Genomic DNA, 21,567 nt, shown 5'->3' with positions numbered 1-21,567 from the left:
TTTGTTCGTTCTTCATTTGAGAAAGAGTAAAAAGAGGGTGTGGTATTAAAATGCGGGCAAGTGTGGCATCCATCCACCCTTACCGTTTAGTTTAGCTACTTCAATTTTTGTTGGGCTTTTGACTAGGAGTCCGCTGCGTTTCCAAAACGAAAAAAAAAAAAGATTCACCTTCTCTTTTCTTCATGTCCAACGTCTTAAAAAGAAATCGAATGTTCTTCGTCGATCAGAGCCACAAATTTCGACAAAAGTCCGGCACTAGGCGAAATCGCCAGTGATTTCTCGTCTACACATATCAGTCACACACAGGTATTTAAAATGCAGATGCTATACCTCCGTATAGATAAACTAAGGAGGTTTAATATTTATACATGCAGTTGTTTAGGTTGCGGGGGAGCGATGAAAGGTTCATCCCACATCCGTCTCAAATCACCCTGAATAAAAAAATCAATAAAAATTTATTATTTAATCATCATGAGTGGCATTTAAAAACAAAAGACTAGATTTGCCATTATTTGTACCTTGAGATAGGCCATAACGAGAAGGGGCAGTAGCGTAAATGGCACCAGGTACAGCAACGCGGGCTGGGCGGCTTTAAAGAACTCGGACGAGACGGTGGCTGTCAGCAGGCCGAGAAAGTAGCCAATCAGCGAGCAATGGAAGTACGTGATTCGGTTGAAATGGTTGGGCGGAGGGACTCCCGTTTCGGCCGAATGGAGCAATTGCGACTTCTTGTAGGCGTCGTAGCGGAGGACGAAGCACAACAGCAGGCCGGGCATCACGATGTCGCCCAAGCCCAGCATGGAAAAGTGGCCGACGTTATGCATGCTAGGGAAGACGAGCTTGCCCGGCAACGAAAGTTTGGGCGCGTCGCGGGCCATCCCCGAAGCAAAATGGAATTTTTTGGCCATGGCGCCAACTGGGTTCTCAGCCGGACGTGTCGCCACTTTGACCATCACGTTGGCGTTGAAAATGTAGGATGAGAAAAAGACCCAGAAAACATCGTAGACCAGCAAGCCCGTCAGCAACAGTGTCGACACCTTCAGACTGGGCAGCCGGACGAAAGCGATGAAAGCCACGCACAAACCCATGCCCATAGCTAAATAGAATATAATTAAAAGAGGCGAATGTAACATCAGAAAATGACAGAAGTGAAATCGCCATCATTTTTTACCATCCATCAAAAGCCAATGACCGGTTAGTATCCAGACGCAAACGATGGTGAGGGCCATGCTGAACGAAAGTAGCTCAGCGCCGGTAAAACGGCCGCAGATGCCAAACGAGATTTTACTGTAGAAGAAATGAAATTAATCTTTAAATCCCGATTTTCTCGGTTGACACAAAAGACGACATACTTTGTTCCAGAAGTGCACGGCCGGCTGAGATACTGGCACATCGGTAGCAGGAGGAAAGCCAGAGCTACTGTTGCGATAACTGCGCAATAAAAAATGCGATTAGAAAAGAAGAATAACAACCGAAATTGGCGACAAGCCCGTCCATGTTCTATCGATCGAGAGGGCAAAACTTACTGGCCGTACAGACGGCGAAAAGCAGCTGCATCGAATCAAAGAAGAAGAACATGACAAGGAGGGAAACGGATGCGCCAAGCGGTAAGCACAACGCTTGCATCGTATCCAATGTCTGAACATCTGATTGTAAAAGACAAGAACATCAGCGAATCAAAAAGAAGTGAGCTTTAATATTTACAGCTATAAGTACTGGGTTCAGCCGGAACTGAGGGCGTCGTGATGCCCGTCAAACTGGCCCGTTCTTTGTCTTTTTCCAACTGTTTGCCTTGAGCTTCTTGTTCCAAATTCAAAGATCTGTAAAACGAAACAAGCCACACGATTATTGTGAAAGGTTCTTATCTGTGGTTGTTTTTTGTAAATATTCAATAACTAATCAAACTGGATTTACCTGAAACTTCCATAGACGATGAGCAAGATGGAAATGAGGAAAGTAGAAACTCGCGACGAATCGACAATCGAGTAAGCCCTACAAAATGAAAGGCAATTTAGAAATGGCAAGCGTCATCCAATTGAAACGTTAACGAGCACTTTCTCATTTCCTCCCTGGAAAAATGGGAGAAAACAGAAGAAAAGGGATATTTGGTGTTTACCCGGAAGCGAACGGCGAAAACAAAACAAAACAAAACAAAACCAGACTACTATAGTGTTGCGGGCGGTCATGGAATTAATATTCAGGCCAGCAAACAGCAGATTTGGCCTCAAGCTCTTTGAAAGCAAAACCTGTTTCCTCTACTATTGAGGGCTTGCATTGTTTGCATGATAACTACCGCTGACCTACTGGTACACTGACGTATATAACCCCGAGGTAGGAACCATGTTCGTTTTACAAAGGGGGGTTTACGATGTATAAACAATAAAAACAGAACTTTTGTTTTGATTTTTAAAAGTAGCGTTACTTTACCACTGGTATTCGGCGGGAGAAACTGAGGCAGGGAGACCAGGCTTCATCTTTGTAGTATGGATTGTTTTGACTGATTTGAGATGATGTAGTTGTAGGATGAAGAAACGATGAGCACACTTACATACACAGAAACTTAAATGTAACAACCACAAGTGGCAAAGTTCACTGGCACATAATCAGCAAAATGATGATCCAAGGTATAAATTCTCCTTTGGCATGAGGCAATGAAGAGAGATCCTGACTGGTGGATGGCAAAAGAGCAACTGGCCAACTACTGGAACCCAGATTGTTGTCTTTCTGGCAAAGAGAACAAGAGAAAATGGAATAAATGTCTCTCCTTGTGCAGTGAAAGAAGTGAAAGAATTCTAGCTGTTCAAACAAGCTAAAACCCCCCTAGTCTCTCACTGAAGCCTTTTCTCTCTTTCCTGCAAGCAAAAATATTCTGAAATGCTGAAAAGTGAACCACTGGGCTGTGACTGGTTAGGAAAGTGGGTTATAACGTCCCAGTAAAAGCTACTTTCTCCTCGGTTTTTTCTTCTGCACCAGTTGAGTGCATCTCTCTCCAACTGTGAGTCTGACACACTCCACAAAGCAAAAATTGCTCATTCATCTTCAAAGTTAGTTGCATTATAGACAAATGCTAGAGCTACATGATGTCCTGGCACTAAATCAACAAAAACACTCTACAAAAAAGCTATCCCGTTAGTAGCAATCAGTGTAATGGCACATTGCTTACCTTTGGCCTACAATATTCAGCAGACCCTTTGCAGATCATGAGTTTTGCAATGCTGTGGAATTAGTGTTTACATTCCGGTAGAACTATTGTTACACCACGCAGAATAAAAGAGCCTCTCAAACTGCTCGATTCAATCAACAACGAAATAAGACAACCAAACTCTTTCGGCTCGTCTGACGCGTTAAAAGCTGTACCGTAATGCTTTCATCAGAATGAATACATTAAGACTTTTTAATACAATTATTCGACACAGTTTTCCTACACGGCTATACAAAGACTCGATCTAATCATTGCCATACACACAAGACGAAGCCATCAAAGAGACTGTGAGTCAGGTACGTAGATAACAAATATTGCCGGTAGATGGCATCTGCCATTTGGCCTGGTGCCCCACTTTTTTTTTTAATAACAAAAACACAGCAATTCGACTCAAACACGTTCTTTGAGTTCAAACCAAACAAAGAGTCACGACGAGTTCACGATGCATTTCACGACCGTGCATAATTCAATCTCGTTCTCAATTAGCGTGGAGAAAGGTTGTTCATTTGTCGGTTGTAACGTGGTAACGAGAGAAGAAATGCGTCTGCTGCTCGTGACAAATACGAGATTTCTCTTTTTCTTTCGTGTTCTCTTTTCTGTTTTTGTTTTCTTGATAAGAAAGAAAGAGATATCAGAATAGGTCAAATGTTATTTTTTTTTCTAATTCTTTGTTTGCTAGTAACAAAGTGTCGCCAATGGTTGAATCTTTTCCCTCCAGTAATCTCGTTTGACATCGATTTCGAGGTTGGAATAGAATTTCACTCGAAATGCAACCACGGTTTTTCCTTGCATACACTTCAAACCGTAGGTAAACAGAATCTAGTTACATTGCTAACAATGAGGGCAACGTACACAGCACCTCCGATCGATTGGCAAATATGCGTGTATTGAGTGTTTCGACCGAATGGCGGGGGAGATAGTGGAAAAAAGAGGAAAGTCAATAATGTGCACAGGTTGACGGCAGGTCAAAAATTAAAAAAACAAAATTCAAGAAAACCAAATGAACAAAGTTAATTTGTCTTCAAGTTAATCTCTTTTTTTGCGTATTTTCTTTTTCCTTTCCCAGTCCGTCAGCAATTATTATTTTTGTTTCGTTTTTTTTTTAATAGTGATAAATATATACGAAAGCAACAGCGAATGAATACATAATTTCTTTTTGTTGTTGTTGGGATGAACGTGATACGAGAATCGGGCGGGTTTTTACGAGGACGTGTGTGTACTAACACAATTTTTTTGATCGAGGAATTCTGATTTTTAAAAAATAATAATACACACACACACAAACAAACAATCAAATACGCGTTATGCTTTCAAAATTAGTTAAGTTGTTTTTGAGATGCTATGGGAGAGAACGGTGCTAAACACGTTGTTATACATACACACACGGCGATATTTAAAATGGCTCAATAAGGAGGAGATGAGCCCAAAAACGGAAAATAATGTAAGCGGTAGTTTTTTTATCCTTTTCTTTTGCAACATTCTTCTTTGATATCGATTCGAATGTCTCAATAGTTCGTTAATAATAAAAAAAAAAAGAATAATCAACAACAATTTCGAGGGAAGTGAGAAAGGTAAAAAGCATCATGGAGAATTATTGTAGCACGCACACGTACGTAATTATTACAAAGGTTAGTTTGTCTTTTGTTAATCTCCTGCTTTTCTAGTTATAAAGAAACCAAAAAAAGGGGGGGGGGGAATATTTATGTATAAAAGGGATGGACCAGCGTGCATTGTGTGTGTAGGAATTTCCATCGTAAAAGAAATAAAACAAGAAACGATAAATAATAAAGAATTAAGAAAACAAAAAAAAAAGTTAGAATAATAACTTCAGGCTAGCTGCTTGCGGAGGTTACATGTAAGGTGAACAGGCGTGAGGGTAGATAAAAAAAAATGGCGCGTTTTTTTTTTTTAAAGAGTTTTACATGTGACTAGAAATTTTTTAATTCTTTTTTTGCCTTTTTTTAAATTTGTTTGTTTTTCTTTAAATGATTTTTCTCTTTTTACGGAATCGGGGAAGAAAACGAGCGGATGCTTAGTCGTTAAGCGTACTCATGATTTTTCTACTCACGCGCGTGTCGTAGACATAACACGTGCAAACGAACATTATTAGTTTGTTGAACTCGCGGAGGAGGAAATTAGGGGGACAGAGATTTTTCTTTTTAATTTCAAAATTTGATTTTAAAAAATTCAAGTGCTCGTCTCTTTGAGTATTCCCAAATAGGAGATGATGCGGTCGTAGTCGACGTCCAATGGAGACGTGGCCGCCTGATGGGCAGACTCTGATTGGCCAGCGCACTCGCACAGTTCCGTGTTGTTTTCAGGGTCGATGGTGGTCGACGTCGTGGTGGGCGAGAAACGAGGATTTTCGATGATGTTGGCCTGTTTGATATCGGGGCTTCCGTGACGCAAGAAGGTCGCTACGTTGTACTCGTCGGTATCATCGACGTCCAGTTCCAACTTCAGATTCTTCGAATTGGGTGCTTGATGCTCGAGCTCTTCTTCCGCATCAGAGTCCGTGATGATGGACGGATTCGAATTGAAATCGCGAGGAATGGCCTCTCCGGCCATCAGCCAAGAACGGGCGTAGCGTCGAGTGTCTTGCTCGCTGGAACGTCTGGCCGCTCGTCGATTGTTGCTCGGTCGACGGACAACGTCAGACAGCAGTGGCTCCTCGGCTGCGGCCAGCTGATTGGTGGTGATCCGCAACGCTCCGGGGTGATGGTGACTCACGCCCGCGTTGTTCTTAGTGAAAGTCTTGGAATCGACCGATCCCGGCCAGCTATTCGGATGATTGGCATCGCCAATGTGATCGATATCGTCATCATCCACAGCGTCTTTCAACGGCTCAAAACAAAGCTGGGCTTTGTAAGAAAGACGGCTTCCGTCGGGGCCGGTGGGTCTGCCGACGATTCGCACGCTCACCTCCGAGCCGGCGTACGAGATGCCGCTCAATCGATTACTGGGATCCGGATTGGCTGACAGAGAGACGGGCCTCGTGGCTGCAGACGACACGGGTCGCCGAGGGACTTCAGGATCGAGCGTCGAGCGGCCTAACCAAATCCACCCCTTGTCTGCCCCTTCCTCTTCGTCTTCATTCTCATCGGCAGCCATTGCTCTTTGGCGGCCATGGCCGTCTCCTCCCCCGATGGCTCCTTTCGGATTCATTTTCTTGAGACGATTCCAGAGGGACGGCCACGGATCGATCGTTTGGGCTTGCCGATCGATGTGACGGTCGCTGTCGTCCGCCGGGATCAGTCCCTTCCGTGCCCTCGACGCGTAAACGATACACGTTCCGACGAAGACGACAATGGCCGCACAAAAGATGGCTAATAGGACGTACATGCCGATCTCCAACGGACCCATATGCTGGAAACTCGATGATGAAAAACCGCTGCCGCCCGGATAATGTGATGAGGCCGGATAGGCTGGATGGGCGTGCTGCATGTCACGTCCCGCGCTCGACATCATCACGGCGTTGCTATCGTCTTTCAACGAGAGCTGATTCTCGTTGACTCCGAATTCCGTCGAGCCCGGCTTGGAAAAAGTCAGCTGACCTTGATTAGGCTGGCCTAATCGGCCAGCGTTGCCGGCTGAAGGTGGCGCCATTTTGGCTGCGCCACCGTTGCGCCTCGAGTCGCCATTGATTTGGTTGCCATGGCCGCCGTGAGCCAACGTGTACATGTGACCGCTAGACTCGGTGCGTGCGTCATTTTGCACGCTGGTGGCTGGATGGCCGTTGAGCGCTAGTTGAATGACAGCCACAGTCGTGGCTAATGGATGGGCGGGTGCCTGACGGTGATGACTACCATCGCCCTCCTGTTGGCCGTTGGTGGTGGTCGTGCAAGCCGACGTGAAAGTCACCGACAGACTGGCGCGTCCCTCGCCCAGCGCCAGCACCCTGGGAATGTTGGCGCGGGCAGGTGACGTCAGGGCCAAGATGGTCGTGTTGTGAGATTCGACGAGCAAGTTGTAATGGGAGCGGTCCGTCACGCGAAGCGGAGAGGCCGTCCCGTCGCTAAAGTGCACCGTCAGATCCAAAATGGCTTCCTGGTAGCGAGAGTGGAGACGGTCGCTGGCCTCCACTTGGGCGACGAAACACGAGTCAAGGTCGGGATCGGGCGACAGGCTCAGAGACAGGCCGGCAATGAGACGGACCGACAGGCTAGACACGTCCACCTTGTCCGCTAGAACACGAACTTCGCGGGCAGCAATGACGTGGCCCGACATGGGCGACAAGACTTGCACCTCCGTTTTGCCCGGCTTCAGACCCTCGATATAGCCGGCCGTCATCTTCAAAACGGCCACGCGCGGATCGGCCACCCGCATCACTTTGCGGACCAGATCCGTGATGAGTAGGTACGTCTTGCGCGATATCAGGTAAGAAACGCGGCCGGAATCGTGATCCTCGGCGTAGAAACGGGCAAACACCTGATGAGAGTAAACAAAAGTTCAATCAACTTCCGCTAAACGATGAATAATTTATGAGCCAATTTAAGACGGAAATAAAGAGAAGGTAAAGAAAAAGTGGACCTCGAATGAAGATTGTTGATATCGTAATCGGCATTGATTGCCACCGGTAGCTCCGCTATTGCTGGCCATTACTTTCCATCCGCTAATTTGATTCAGTTTGACATCGTCCAGTTGGATGTCTAATGGCATTTCTGGTACCCACACGGTCAACGAGCTCGTGCTTTCAACATTTCCATAACGGGCCACTAGAGTGGCATTGGTCGAACCACGAACTTCCGACCCGTCCAAATAGACGGACGTGCACGACGACGACACCTAAATCAACAAAGAAACTTGAACCATGTCAAATAATTCATGCAACACAAAGGGGCAGCAAGTTTTCGTGACGAATGAAACTTCAGTCAACAGTTTACTACTGGACAATTTTTCTTGGTTTTGTTCCATGCATACCTTGAGGACGCTTTCGTCCACAGACGAGCAGCTCGCCTGCAGGGTCACATCGGCGACTTTGCCGGCCTGCGTCACCATGAAAACGCGCAGAGGCTCGGCGACCTGGCGCGACGTCAAAATCGCCGTGTTGACCAAATCGCGACGCTATCGATTAAATGATTGATTTAACAAAAAGGGGCTTCTGTCTAATTTTTGTTTTAAGTTGTTGTTTGCCAATAAAAGAATCATCACCTTGATGATGGGGAAGACGGACTGGACTTCATCTTTCAGCACTTCAAAGCGGCTAGTCAGTTTGCCTTTGACTTCGTCGAGACCGTCTTTGTTGCCGGCGTGGTGGTGATGAGCCGGAGGAGGTGAAGTCGAGTGGCTCCTGATGGTCCAACTCCAAAGAGCACGAACGCCGTCGCCAAGTTCAGAGCTGTCCCGATGGTGGTCCACGTTGACGGCCAGAAGCCATGTAAACAATTCCTGGCTGCGGAAAAAGAGAAGAAAGAAAAACAAACTCAACCGGAAACCATTGAAAAGAAAAAGCCATACAAAGGTCGAAAAACCGCAACAAGAAACAAACAACGTGTGTGAACAAATGACGAACCTCGGCTGATGAGGTTGAGTCGAGACGGAGAAGTTACGGACGGCCGAGACAGCAGCTGCAATGTGTTTGCCATTGACATCGAAATTGAGTGACCAAGCTGGATTCGTCGTCTGTGTCGAGATGATTTTAAGACCATTCTTAACTTTAGCCCTGTCACATACAACAAAAAAAAAGATAATTAATTTAAGAAAGAATTCGGGATTGAAAAGATCATGACAGAGGGACGTGGGGGGGGGGGGGGGGAGAATGCGTGTGTGAAACCGGAGAACTGAACGATGAGATTAGGAAAAAAGAGATGCCTGTGTTTGATCGTGGTGGGGGGAACTTTGTGGGGGGAAACTCTGAAACGCCTCTAAGGTTACAACTAAAAGAGCATTGAAAATGATTACTTATTTCATTCTTTAGAATGCCCTTGTCGCTATATCCATCAACGGAAAGGCAACTCAACAAATTCTTCAAGACGCGTTTTACGATCCCATAAGGAAACCACCTGTGTCAGCAAACACAATAACAAGGGTCCCCCTTTTTTTCCCCTACTCCCTTGGTTTGATTTCGGCAAGAAATTTGGATACAAAAAAAATTTATTTCCGTTTAAGTTGACGACATCTTTTTTTTTATTGGGTGTCCATGTGATGGACGAGAACGAGAATTTTCGCCGCCGGCCTGATTCCCAATGGTAGTTGACTTGAGATGTTAATCAAGAAAATAAAAAAGACCGGCTTTCTCTCTCTCTTTCTTCAGTGCCGGCAAACAACTTTGGCCGGTATATATTTTTTTCCCTCTTTATGAAGAGTTATAAATCAGCCCTAGGCAATTGACCAAAACTGGGCAAGGTTCAAAAATGAATGAGGTCGTTTTTTTTTCCTCCTTCATGACCATTACTGGGCACTCGTTTTTCCAATCTCCCCCCCCCCCCTTTCCAAAAGAGAGAGAGTCGTTTGGGGCAGCCATTGCTGCTACGACCATCAAGCGGCGAAACAACAACAACAACAATAACATCTGTCGCGTTCAGATATTTCTCGACAACAAAAGAAATAGTGAAGGGGAGCGAGAGAGAGTGGGCCCACGAAAAAGGAAGAAGGGACACATACCTGACAATGACGGCGTAGGGTTCGTCTTTGGCCGTGGTCGAGTCCAGCAGGACCGTGACGTAAAAGTACGAATGGGGATAGAGCGGTGCGGCCGAGGCGATGAACCGGAGCGTCGGCGAGAGAGAGACGGCCTCTTCGTGGACGAGGAGATCGCGAGGAGCGTAGACGTTGGGCAACAAACGAATCGAATTGATGGGCCTGTACGGCTGGATCAAAACAGCGGACGGCGGTGGGAAACTGCTGGCTGTTGACGAAGAAGAAGAAGCTCTTGATTGCTGTTGAGATTTTTGATGGCCAGCACGAATGCTGTAGGACGATGATGGATCGGAATATCCGCACTGTCCGGCTTTAGTTTCGTAAACAGCGTAACTTAACTCGACCACATTACGGACGGCTTTGCTTGGCTTGGCCGTGACTGTCGGATGTTGTTGAAGACCCAAAATGCCAGCATTGAGAGATGGAAAAGTAGGTGAGATGGGAGAAGATGCCCACCAGTCGAACGGTAGCGTTAGATAAGCAAGACAGACGCCATCCAGTCCCTGTGGAACACATGTGCCCATCAATGAGGTACCACCGGTGGGATTGTGGACCCGCAAAGCGATGCAAGTTTCCATCAGTCGGCCATTAGGTTCGTCTTCCCATTCTTCAGGTGCTATAGGTCCAGCAGTCCTGTCTGGATCTTCCTCAACGGTTTGCCCAGGAGAATGAAAGTGCCTGCCACTGTGGAACAAGACTCTCAGAACAGGACTCTCCCTTCTCAATTCAGAGTTGACCACATGGGCTGTTATGTCCATCAAGGTGGCCTGTTCAGCACCACTTTCAGTTGCATTCTCCAATGACAAGGTGAGGTACTTGGTTGGTAGGCTTTGTTTCACTTCAAATGGGCCATAGGTGACCAAGATCCTGCCTGGCTGAGCAGAAGGTCCAAGAACGGCCAGCCTCTCTCTCAGCAAGGGCGGGGGGTCAACAGCAGAGGCATTAGATGAGTAGGAATGTGTAGGGAATTTCAGCAGAGGCTGCTGGGACGAGCCCAGGCTCTGCTGGAAGAAGAATCCAGCATCTGCTCCTTCCAGATGGAGGTCGAGAGCCCCACCGGCACCTGAATGCAAAACAAACAAAAGCTCGTTATACAGTAATTCAAGTTTTGAAAAGAAACAAAGAGAACCACATGATTCAGTCAACCGAAGAAACAGTACTGAAAAGAGGAAAGTTCCTCACCAAAGAGCAGAGCGAAGAACAGCACCAACCACAACACCTTCATGACGGGTGAGATGGAATCCCACTTTTTTACATATTGGCACAGAGGCCACAGAGTGAAACCGAAATGATCCGAGTTCCTTGGTGCACAGGGTTTGACATTCACCCCGATCGATGAAGGCGAGTCCCTTACACACACACACAGGCCCAAACTTGCTCTAGGAGTGGGGGTGGTGGGAGTTTAAACAACACCAAATATCGTTGAAACGTCCAGCTATGCAGTTTCTTAATTCGACCCCAAACACTTTGTAATCCTCTGTGTCGTCGCCGTTGTTGCTCGTTTTGATGTGGTTACTGAAGTAGAATAGGTTTTCCTTGAAATCTTACGAAGCGAACTGGGAACACCTGGATATTCCGACACACACACAGAAGCCACACAACAATATTCGGCCTTCTTGTGCTTGAAAAAGGAGGGTGGAGGGTGAGAGAATAGTCCGATGCAGCCACTCTCTCTCTCGAGTTCTCAGACTACAGACTGTCAGTGGGGGGGAGTAACACACACAGAGCTAGAACACACACGGACAATGAATGTAAAGGAGTCTAGTCAGTGTACGATCACAGCGCCTTAACAGTTGATAGCGGTGAATGGAAGGAAAGCCAACAATCAGATGCCTCTCCTTCTTTTTTATTCATAACCTTGGCGCGCTGACATCTAGCGTCGGAAAAAATCATGAAAAGAATCGATTCGGCCGAGCTGACTCGCAGTATGTGGAACATACTGAAGAGCGAAATAAAACAAAATAAAAGGGAAAGAGACGGGAAAAAAAAACAACAAGACCTAGAAATGTGTGTAATGAAAGTTTTAGAGGACACGTTTTCTCTTATTTATGTTTCGACGTGTTTTCAGGGAAGTGTCGGCGGTGGCGGCGGCCGTGCCCGACGACGACTGCTGTGTGGCGTCAGCGGGGCTCCGCTTGTCTCTCTCGTCAACTCTTCTTCTTCCCCCCTTTTTTTTTCTTTTCTGTTTCTGTCTTCAAAGGAAACACACATTCTTCTATTCCAGCAACTTAAAAAAAAGAAAAATCAACAGTCAATCAATCCCACATACATTCATGAAATAAAGAACATTTATCCCAATGATTATCCGTGACGGAATGCAAAGTTTTCTTTCATTTTTTTTTTTCAACGTGTCACACAACTTTTTTTTTTTTACGCAATCATTTGAAATCGTATAATAATAGTTCTCGTTCAGGAAGGGACAAGTAGCTTATATGTAACAAGAACTCTTTTGAAGTTTTATCGCTCTCTCTCTCTCTCTCTCTCTCTCGCCTTTGGTTGGGTGAAAGTTTCCGTTTTAACTACCGAGGGACACTTTCAGCGTAAAAGTTCATTTGTTTTAAATGTAAAAAATAAAGTTTTACTGCTGTTGGGTTGGGTTATAGTTCCCCGAAAACTGGAAGGTATTGATTTCTTCTTTAATGATGCTCGTAACACGGAGACACAGAGAGAGAGATCTATTTCGCCTTTCTTTCCCACGTGCTCCAGAGGCTGATGGGCGCATCCTTGATGTGTCACGGGCGTGTCCCGCCTCCTATACCTCGTCATTTATTATGCAGCAAACGAGAAAGGAGCGGACCGGTCCTCGTGTATTACAAATGAAATTAGATGTTCGTTGAAAAACGTTGCACCATTTTTTCTCGCCTTTTTCGTGTTCGCTTCCCTTTTCCACCAATTGTTTCGTTCCATCTTTTCTCGGAAATGAGAAAAACAAGTGTTGTCAACTGCCTCTCGCAGCAACGGGAACCATCTGCTCTTTAAAGTTGTGCATTTTAAAAGCCTCGCGCCCGTACGAACAAACTTTTTCTTTAAGCTTGGCCCGTTTTCAAAATCACGAAAAAAAAACCCTGAAAAATCTTAAACTTTAAAGAGATCTTTCTAACCGATTACTACCGCATGTGTTTAATTGGTAGTTAGCGTGATATCCCGTGTGTTTATACACGTGTGTGCGCCTATATAAATTATGGAAGGAATTTCCCTTATTCCCTTTTAGCTCCTTTTTGTTCCAGCAAAGGCAAACAGCATCTCCTCTCTGTTTGGCACACAATGAAGGAAGAACAAAAAAAAAAAAAAAAAAAAAAAATACGAGGATCTTGCCCGCCTCCGGCTTCTGATTGAGGTTATAATGTCATATCACGAACGAGTGAACGATGAAGGGAAGAAGCCCGTCATCATCATCATTTTTCAGAGAGAGTATAAGAAATAAGGAAGGCGTATGAGACAACACAAAGAAATGTATTTTTACCCAGAGCAACTATATATACTAATTACTAATGTTTTATGCTCTAAAAGAGAGACCCCAATGAAATATGCTCGTGTGTTGCAAAACCTCTGCAGTCCCGCAGTTTCATCGCAACGGACGCGAAATGTACACCATTGCGAACGAACAAAGTCCTTTAGATATAACCTCTATATAGTAGCTTTTATAATTCCGCCTTTTTCTTTTTTAAATTTCCAATTGCGAAATGTTAAAATAAAAAAAAGAAAACGACTCCTCGGCTAAACGGATTTCAGCGGCAGGCGCCAGTACAAAAGACGCATTTACGCACGTTTTCTGCTGTGTATAATTTCTAGTTCCTACGAGCCAATTATTTTTTTTCTTTTGTTTGCCTTTTTTTTCTTTTCGGCTTGAAAAGAACGTGGGACTTGCAGCTGTTCACTTTAAAGACTTCGCTATTGGCCAGTGGAATTCTATTTTCGGTAGGCTCGCATTAAAGTGCGTCTCTTTCTGTCGTCTTTCCTAACATCCGTTTGTGTTTTGGCTTTCGCTAGTGCGCAAATTCTATGTACTATATCCGAATGCACGACATCATCGAATGTGCAATAATTGGATGGGAACTGATGCTCTTCTTATAACGTTGTTGCCTTTGTTTCCATGACGAAAGGCGTAGACTTTCTTCTCTACCTTTGTAACTCGCTGTTATAGACTATCGATCGGTACGATTTGGCACAGCACGAAATGACGAGGAAAAAAAGGAGGGGAGTTCGGATTGGAAACTGTCGTGTTTCGAGTTTCCTTGCAAAGATATAAAAAAAAAAATATTAAAGAAACTCGATAGTAGGACGTCGTAAAATGTAAGTCTCTCTTTTATTTAAAAAGGTGGATTAGGTTTGAATTCTGCACATAACAGTTGTGGATTTATTAGAAAGAATTGAAGGAGCTGGGATGATGGTCATGTGCGGGTACATATTTGCTGGTGCACTTACGGACACGTGCAAATAGAACTAACAAAAGATCATCAAGCGCTTGGATCCCTTTTTTTGGGGGGCCAATAAATCCTTGTCTTTCGCGTCCCCCTTTGTCAGCACAAGGATTAAAAACAAAGTGTAGATGCGGGTGTACACGAAAGGGAAGACCTTTTAAAAACATCAGCGCAAAAAAAAAAAATGTATTTTGTATCGACCGATTTTGAATATGAAGAAAATCAACCATTTTTTTCCTTATGCATCCAAAACACGGAATAGATGGAAACATGTTTCCTTTTTTCTTTTTCTTTCTGTTTTGCCATCCATGTAAATATTTAATCCCCTTTTTTAAAAAAAAAAAAACTCCAGTGGAGGTTCAACTGGAGAATTATATTTGACATGGAATAGATCCTTCCCTATTTCTGTTGGGGAAAAGAAAAAAATCCTTGTATTTCGCTCTTGGTTCCTTTTTTTTTGCTTTTTGTCGGATTGCCTCGTTGGCGTCTCTTTTGTGTGTCGACAAAAGACAAAAAGAAATAGGGACATATGCAGCTGATGGCGTCTGTTCTCTTCTTTCATTTTTTCTTTTTTGCCTGCATAGTACCAGTTCTTTTTGTGGACATTCTTTTATATACACAATATCTATACGATGCCCGTCTTCCAACAGGAAACTAGACAGACACTGAAAATACCTCCGGCAACCCAAAAGAATTTATTTGTCTTCTGTTTAGACTATGCCTTTTTGAAAATAATAAATCCCGCACGTGCTGCCCCTTTACAGTAGACACGCCTCAAACGTTGCACGATATGATTTGTTTAAATTTCTCTCTCTTTACGACTAATAACAACGGTAATCATTTTTACATGAATTAACTAGAGACGCTTTTTTTAATATTTAATGATCGACGTGTATGTACATGTTCAGCTTTGTTTTATTTTTCACACCGTGTAACACAATCCACTCGCGTGTTTTATTGCCTCTACGTTAATTCTTTAGGGGTGATGTGCTGCTGTTGGATTATCCCCCGCAATCATCTATCTCTTCGGTGTATATATTCATGAATCACCCCGCTCCTTTCTATCCGCGTTGCGTGAAGAAGATTGTAATCTTGGACGGACAGACGGCCAACGATGACCGACTGCTTCATTATTCATTCCATATTAAAAAATACACCATACCACCACCGTCTTCTTTCTACACAGGGATAACATGTGTACAGACACAGATAGGGTCGAGAGAGAGAGAGAGAGAAAAAACGTGTGTCCGATGATACGAAACGTGATTGAGCTCCGGCTATACGTCTTCCAACCATCAGATGATATCACGAAGCGTGATCATCATCGCCGTTGCCCCGTTCCATGTGTCGAAAAGAACTATTTACAGCGCCATAGCTATAGATCGCGCTCCCATCTTTATACACAATAGACACTGCATTTTCAATCACATTGATTTCACGTTTATTTATTTTTTTTAATAATATATACGCTTTTTTTTTATGTATTTAAATACACAGCACTCATGCTTACGCCGGACATGGAAAATCGATAGTTTTCTAAATTTTTCTTTGATAAATTAGATAGCACAGCAAACAACAGCGCATGTTATTTTGCAACAACAACATCATTTTAGAATTTTATTCCACACCATAGATTTTTTTTTTGGTTCAAAACTGTCCGCAAGCCAGAGGATTTAAGAAAAACATGTTTTTTTTTTGTTTTTAAACCTCTTCGTATAAGTCCATAAGAAGCCTCTTAGAATTCAGTTAGAAAATAAGCTTTAGTAGCTCTTCGGCGATAGGGCACGTATACATTGACATGGACGATGGCTTTTTTTTTTTTTTCTGACATAACATCGAACAAATGAAGCTCTATAGAACTGAAAAAGATCAAGTGATTTTGTAGAACCAGGCGCCGGATTTCTTCCAGGTTTCGCGCCGCTCCGAGCACAACTTGCAGAGATAAGTCGGCTCCCGCGGATGAACGGATGTATCCACCGAGCACTTTTGGCACACCGACTGCGCAAATGTGTCACACACGACATTATGTATTCATTTATTTTCAAAAAAAAAAAAAAAAAGAACGACAATCGTAGAAATAGAAATAAAAAAAAGGGGAAACCCCAGGAAATTGTTTGCTATCGTTGCCTCATCTTTTATTCATCTACCACGGTAAGAGCCTTTTTCATATCGCTATATACTCCCGCCCTAATAAATAAACTGCACTTGCGTAGAACAAAGCCGAAAAATTCATTGTCAGATCGCTAATCAAAAGAGTTTTCTACGTCGCGAACACAATTGTTTTTTGTTTTTTTTTGTTTAGAAGCTTAAACTGTACACGGAGGTTGACAGTAGGCATGGGGGGTGGGAGTTGGATCAATAACAACCAGCACTCGATTTCCCGGAAAAAAAAAAAAATATCAACTGCGATATGACGTCTACGGACGCAATCATCGATTAATGGAAGTTGGGCCGAGAAAAGTTTCTACGCTTTCAAAAATGAACATCCCCCCTAATGTAGCCCCTGCCAACATTATCGAAGCTACATTGTATACCACACGCACAAATTTATCTAATCCACGCCGACCAATGGTGAGGAAAGAGCTTGAAAAAAACAAAACAAAATCGATAAAGTCATCGTACGAACAGCGGGGTGCCGTTTCATTTTGTATCTCTCTCTCTCCATTTCCGGAATAAAGTGATATTAGACACACACACATCAGAGGCAGACTTTATACGTAGGAGAACGACGGCCAAAAAAAAAAAAAAATAAAACAAAAATAAACAAGGGACGTGCCGCGGAATTGGAATGAGCCATATAAGTGGCTAAACAAACTTTGTTCTTTTTTTTTAAAAAAAAAGACTGCGCTAAAATAGCGACTCAAGGTCCCAAACATGGCCCCCTTTTTTTTGTTGTTGCCCTCGTGTTATTGCGTGCAAATATTTTGAACTGGTGGCCGACGGACGCTGGTCAAGTGCTTGCACGCAATTCGATCAATGGCTAAATGGTGGCTGAAACTGAGTCACAAGAAGCTCATTATTCATTCAACATTACGCAAGCTAAAGTTCCGATCATTCGACTAATTGACGGCAGCTAACTTTGCAGAGTGCAGTGGCGCCCCTTTCGCGAATGTCTTAACAACCGGCAGCGATGTGAAATGAAGTCAAGATTACCTTGAGACAGTCCTTGCAAGTGACGTGACGAGCTGATGTCAACGACCAGGAGAGGAAGACACTTGCGTAATCGCCACAGAGAACTAAATGGAATAATAGAAAAACACATATAAAATGAAGCCATTCAGGTGAAAATGCTTGAGGGCAAATTACCGCACTGATTGGTGCCGTCGCTTCCGACAGCATTTTTCTGAATGTTTCGCACTCGATCAACAAGTTTACTGCGAATTTAGGGGGAAAGAAAGAGCGAGCACGCGCAATTGTTTATCATGCAATTACATTTGGTTGGCTGAACTCTTAGCCCAAGACAATTTTACCTAACTCTGAGCTGCTCGTTGCCGCTAACCTCCTCGGCACGCCGGATCACTTGAACGACTTTCTCTTGTTCCTCGCGGGTCAGCGGTTCGCTTGCGCCCGTCGGCTGTGACCATTTGCTGGCGTTAGTATCGATCCGTTTCGATTTAGCAGACGACGACCATCCGTAATGTAATCTGGATGACGAACCACGCAAAAATAAATACGGAACACTGTAAAAGCCCTTGAAAATCAAGCATTTTGATTAAATGCACCGTAGGCAGGGAGGTCGTCTTACTTGGCTCTCAACGCTAATTGGCGGTCGTTAGGTGGAACCCACGCATCGCCAGCATTGCCATCATCTTCCATTCTTCGAATTTCCCTTTGATTATTTTCGACTATTTCGGCTGGCCAGTGGGGCAGCACTTGGGAAACGACAGCGGGAGAGAGCTGCGTTTGTGCCTAAGTGCAATCTTTTTCTTTTAATACCTCCTGCCGTGAACAAATAAACATTCGAAAAAGAAAAGGAGTTCATTAAGAGCGTATGCAATAAAGATTCTGATACATGTGCGAATTACGTGCATAATAACAAATACGCTGACGTTATATTCTTCTCTCCGTTTTTTTTTTCCAAAGAATAAAGAGAATGGCATTTAGGTAACACGATTTTTCTCGTGTCTTTTTTTGTTTTTGTTTTTCTCCCCAATCCTAAAAATATCTTTCGGAAAAAGCGCGTTGCCTCCCTGTTGTTGTTGTTGTTGTTGTTGTTGTTCTTTTTCTTTCTTTTTGTGCTGTATATATTGGCCTATATAACAACTAAGCGTTCCTGGCTGTCCAACACTGATTTGTCGTGCCGCTGTCACAACCCAATTATTTTTACGGTGAAGCAAGCAAAGTAATTTCGTGCTACAAAAATGTCAACCATTTGACGTCGGGGGTTATATGGCAAAAAGAAGCTAGACAGCGAGGAGGAGGAAAATGCCACACGCGTTCAATTGGAAAAAGAAAAAGAAATAGGATATTTATTTACTAACGTGAAATGTGTTACAGCCGACGGATTTATCTTCGTTATTGGTTAACTTTGAACCGGATATTTGCCAGAAATGTTTTTGCTTATCACGAGTTTGGTGAAGGCAACAACAGGGAATTTTTTTTAAATAGCGGCATCCATTCCAATTCTTGGCGTTTTATACACAGAAGAAAAAAAATTGTTTGCATTGAAATTTATCTTTATACGTTCATTTGTTATTCTAAACGAAAGGATTGAATCGAGACCAGCAAAGCCCGCAGACACTCAATCAACATCAGAGTAGCGTAAGAGAAAAAAAATCCAAGTGAAAAGAGAGAGAGAGAGAGAGAGAGAGAGAGAGACTTACGCGAAAATATGGCACAGGTGACGTGATGGTGCGTTTTACCAAGTCAAATCTCGATGTTGTTTGATGACATACTACGATGTCAGGCAGAAAACGATGAGGTTCCGGGAGCCTATATATTCCCCGCGTTCAGCAACAGCAACATGTTAAAAATAAGAACCGTTCACGCCACGTAAGGTAAACAAATAGAAAAAGGGGAATCCTATTTGACTGTAAAACGTGTCAAAGTGTATAAGAAAAAACATAGAAGGCAAGACAACACAAGAGGCTATCGGAGCACTTGAATGGGAGGCTGGTGAACCCAACCCATGCAAAGGACGAACGGGCAAACATCTGTTGCTTCGTGCAGCACGTCCTGTCATCTATATAGTCGGGACTTACACGCCGTGCGTGTGCTGTGTGTTTTGCTACAGACCCGCGCGCACGCCGGCATCAATCTCGCATAGATATATGTACCATCTTTCTAATCTTATCCCGTATCTATTAAATGCCCGTAGCACTTTAACAGCTATGTGTGTATACATGAAGGTCCCCCCCCCCCCGCACACACACTTTGTCTTAATCTCAAAATCTAACAGGGAGATTTAGTTACGGGTTGTTGCGTTCCTCTTTCCCTTTCAGAAACGTAACAAGAAAAATACGGGTGGGAGGGAGATGAAACATTTTGTATTCTTTAACAAGGGATTTTGTTTTTGTTTTAAATCAAATTGTATACGTATAATTATGAGGTGTAATAAATCCGAGTGCTCATCCATCACGCGCCTGCGTCAAAGATGACGTCACTTGTGTGTTATCAATAAAAGAGAATGAGTTCAACCGCACGGGATTTGGTGTGTGTATACGGTTCTCGGATATGGTGGGCGTTATTATTTGATAGCAAAAACACGCATGCTTCGTCAGACACACTCATCCCGCGTGATCGCTTTGTTTGATATCGAAGGCAGGAAAAGAAACCTCTCTAGCGAAAATAAGACGGAAAGACACTCGCAAAAAAAAAAGACGGGTTGTGCTCCTTCCACAATTACTTTATTACACAGAAAAACAAAAAGGAAAAGCTTATCGATTATTGGCTGCCAGCGTGAAAAGACACATAGAAGCCGCCATCTATATAGAGCCACTGAAAACGAGTTCACCGTGAGTGCGAATGGATTTATCCTGGACGCATGTCATGACTGTTCGTTTTGTTTTCTTTTTGTTTGGAGTAGTTTAAGTGGCTACATGTCGCCTTCCCCAACCACTTTCCCCCTTTTTTTTTTATATTACAAAGTGTAATGCATCCATCTTTGATCGTCGAACGCCGCGTCCTGCCACGTTTGGGTTGGTGGACGAATAAACTTTCGAATTAATAATAAACGAGGTGCGCGGGCAAGCAATCCTTTCCTCCCTTATAAAGGAACGCGCATATAAGAGAGAGCCCTCTCGGCCCGATGAAAAAATCGTGATTAAGCGACGTCTATATTGTGTTTCGAAATTGAATTCCGTTTTGAAAGTTTCGAACAGCCATGCACGCTCTACTAATCAAGACATTTCAGGTTAACTATTGATGATGCGCACGCTGATAGCTTTTGTTTTTCGAAGGCTTTCCCTTTCTCGGCGAAATGGGCAATTCATTTACATGAGAATTTGGAATATCTCAGAATAAAAACAGATGTGTCGTTAAAGAAACAAAAAACATGTGGGTGAACGAAAAAATAAGAAACAAAAACGTGTGGACGTGATTGTATCTGCACGCAAGCCAGCCAGCCAGTCAATATAAAATATGGCAATATTTTGTGTATATCTATACATATACATATAGCTTCTACATATATCCAACGTAAAATATGCTGTGTGAGATCAAACGCTTTATGCTGCGGTGTAGGTTCTGTGTGTGTGTGTGTGTGTAAAAAGGAAAAAGAAAAAAACGAGATTGGTATAGCCCCGGACCGATTATATTTTTCGTGGCTATAAAAGCGGATATACGTATCAAAGCTAATAAGTACATATAGAACTGAAGGGGAGTGAAAAAAATCGATAACGCTGAGGAAAGAAGAGAGACGGGTCAATCAACTTTCTGTGAGACCGGTATATGGTTTGCTTTTGCTTAGTAACGATTTTCGTTTTCCTTTCTGGTTATGTCACGAACCAAGAGGAGATCGCTAGAAATGCATTAAATTTATTCGTTTCCTTTTTTTTGTTTCGTTTCTTCGATTCCATTTGGAGGCCATCTATTGCCGTTCGTTGGAATTATATCTTTACGATCCAGCAAGTTTTTTTTAGTTAAAAGTTAAAATGAGAATTCAGTGATGGATCACTAAAAAGATAAGGTTGTTACTCAACCGTAGCAGGTATAAAATAAGTGTATGTGACGCTCTGACTCGTCCTCGATGAGTAAACAATTTCAGGTGACATTTATAAATTACCTTTCGGTTACACGTTGAATTCTATTTCGATAATGGATGATGATAACGGAATCAGTTAATTCAGGACAAGTCATCCAGCTGCC

The 21,567-nt window shown here is 43.4% G+C and overlaps 3 protein-coding genes across 4 annotated transcripts; all 3 read right to left on the bottom strand.

Moving 5' to 3' along the window:
* Positions 1-359: 359 nt before the first annotated feature.
* On the bottom strand, positions 360-3,491 carry LOC130692944 (signal peptide peptidase-like 3). Of its 2 annotated transcripts, none has more exons than XM_057516039.2 (9): positions 3,164-3,491; positions 2,428-2,724; positions 1,915-1,992; positions 1,705-1,820; positions 1,527-1,646; positions 1,353-1,431; positions 1,172-1,287; positions 519-1,096; positions 360-431 (listed from the first exon to the last, which is right to left on the bottom strand). In XM_057516039.2, the coding sequence occupies exons 2-9, from the start codon at positions 2,472-2,474 to the stop codon at positions 363-365; spliced, it is 1,203 nt and encodes a 400-aa protein (XP_057372022.1). In that variant the 5' UTR covers positions 2,475-2,724; positions 3,164-3,491; the 3' UTR covers positions 360-362. The 2 variants fall into 2 exon arrangements, with proteins under 2 accessions (XP_057372022.1, XP_059350328.1); XM_059494345.1 differs by having other exon boundaries at positions 1,717-1,820; positions 3,164-3,490.
* Positions 3,492-4,067: 576 nt separating this feature from the next.
* Positions 4,068-11,066, bottom strand: LOC130692929 (transmembrane protein 132C-like). The gene is made up of 7 exons (XM_057516019.1): positions 11,024-11,066; positions 9,806-10,904; positions 8,715-8,864; positions 8,354-8,594; positions 8,123-8,266; positions 7,733-7,987; positions 4,068-7,630 (listed from the first exon to the last, which is right to left on the bottom strand). The coding sequence occupies exons 1-7, from the start codon at positions 11,064-11,066 to the stop codon at positions 5,390-5,392; spliced, it is 4,173 nt and encodes a 1,390-aa protein (XP_057372002.1). The 3' UTR covers positions 4,068-5,389.
* Positions 11,067-15,768: 4,702 nt separating this feature from the next.
* Positions 15,769-19,513, bottom strand: LOC130692961 (rab effector Noc2-like). The gene is made up of 6 exons (XM_057516059.2): positions 19,086-19,513; positions 18,008-18,201; positions 17,733-17,906; positions 17,569-17,636; positions 17,416-17,498; positions 15,769-16,260 (listed from the first exon to the last, which is right to left on the bottom strand). Exons 2-6 carry the CDS (start codon positions 18,076-18,078, stop codon positions 16,132-16,134), a joined length of 525 nt encoding a protein of 174 aa, XP_057372042.1. The 5' UTR covers positions 18,079-18,201; positions 19,086-19,513; the 3' UTR covers positions 15,769-16,131.
* Between the last annotated feature and the right edge of the window lie 2,054 nt (positions 19,514-21,567).

Source organism: Daphnia carinata, chromosome 3 (assembly GCF_022539665.2).
Source record: "Daphnia carinata strain CSIRO-1 chromosome 3, CSIRO_AGI_Dcar_HiC_V3, whole genome shotgun sequence".
In the NCBI taxonomy this organism is placed as follows: Eukaryota; Metazoa; Arthropoda; class Branchiopoda; order Diplostraca; family Daphniidae; genus Daphnia; species Daphnia carinata.
The sequence above is the reverse complement of the archived record's forward strand: the minus strand, read 5'-3'. Positions and strand labels throughout refer to the sequence as shown.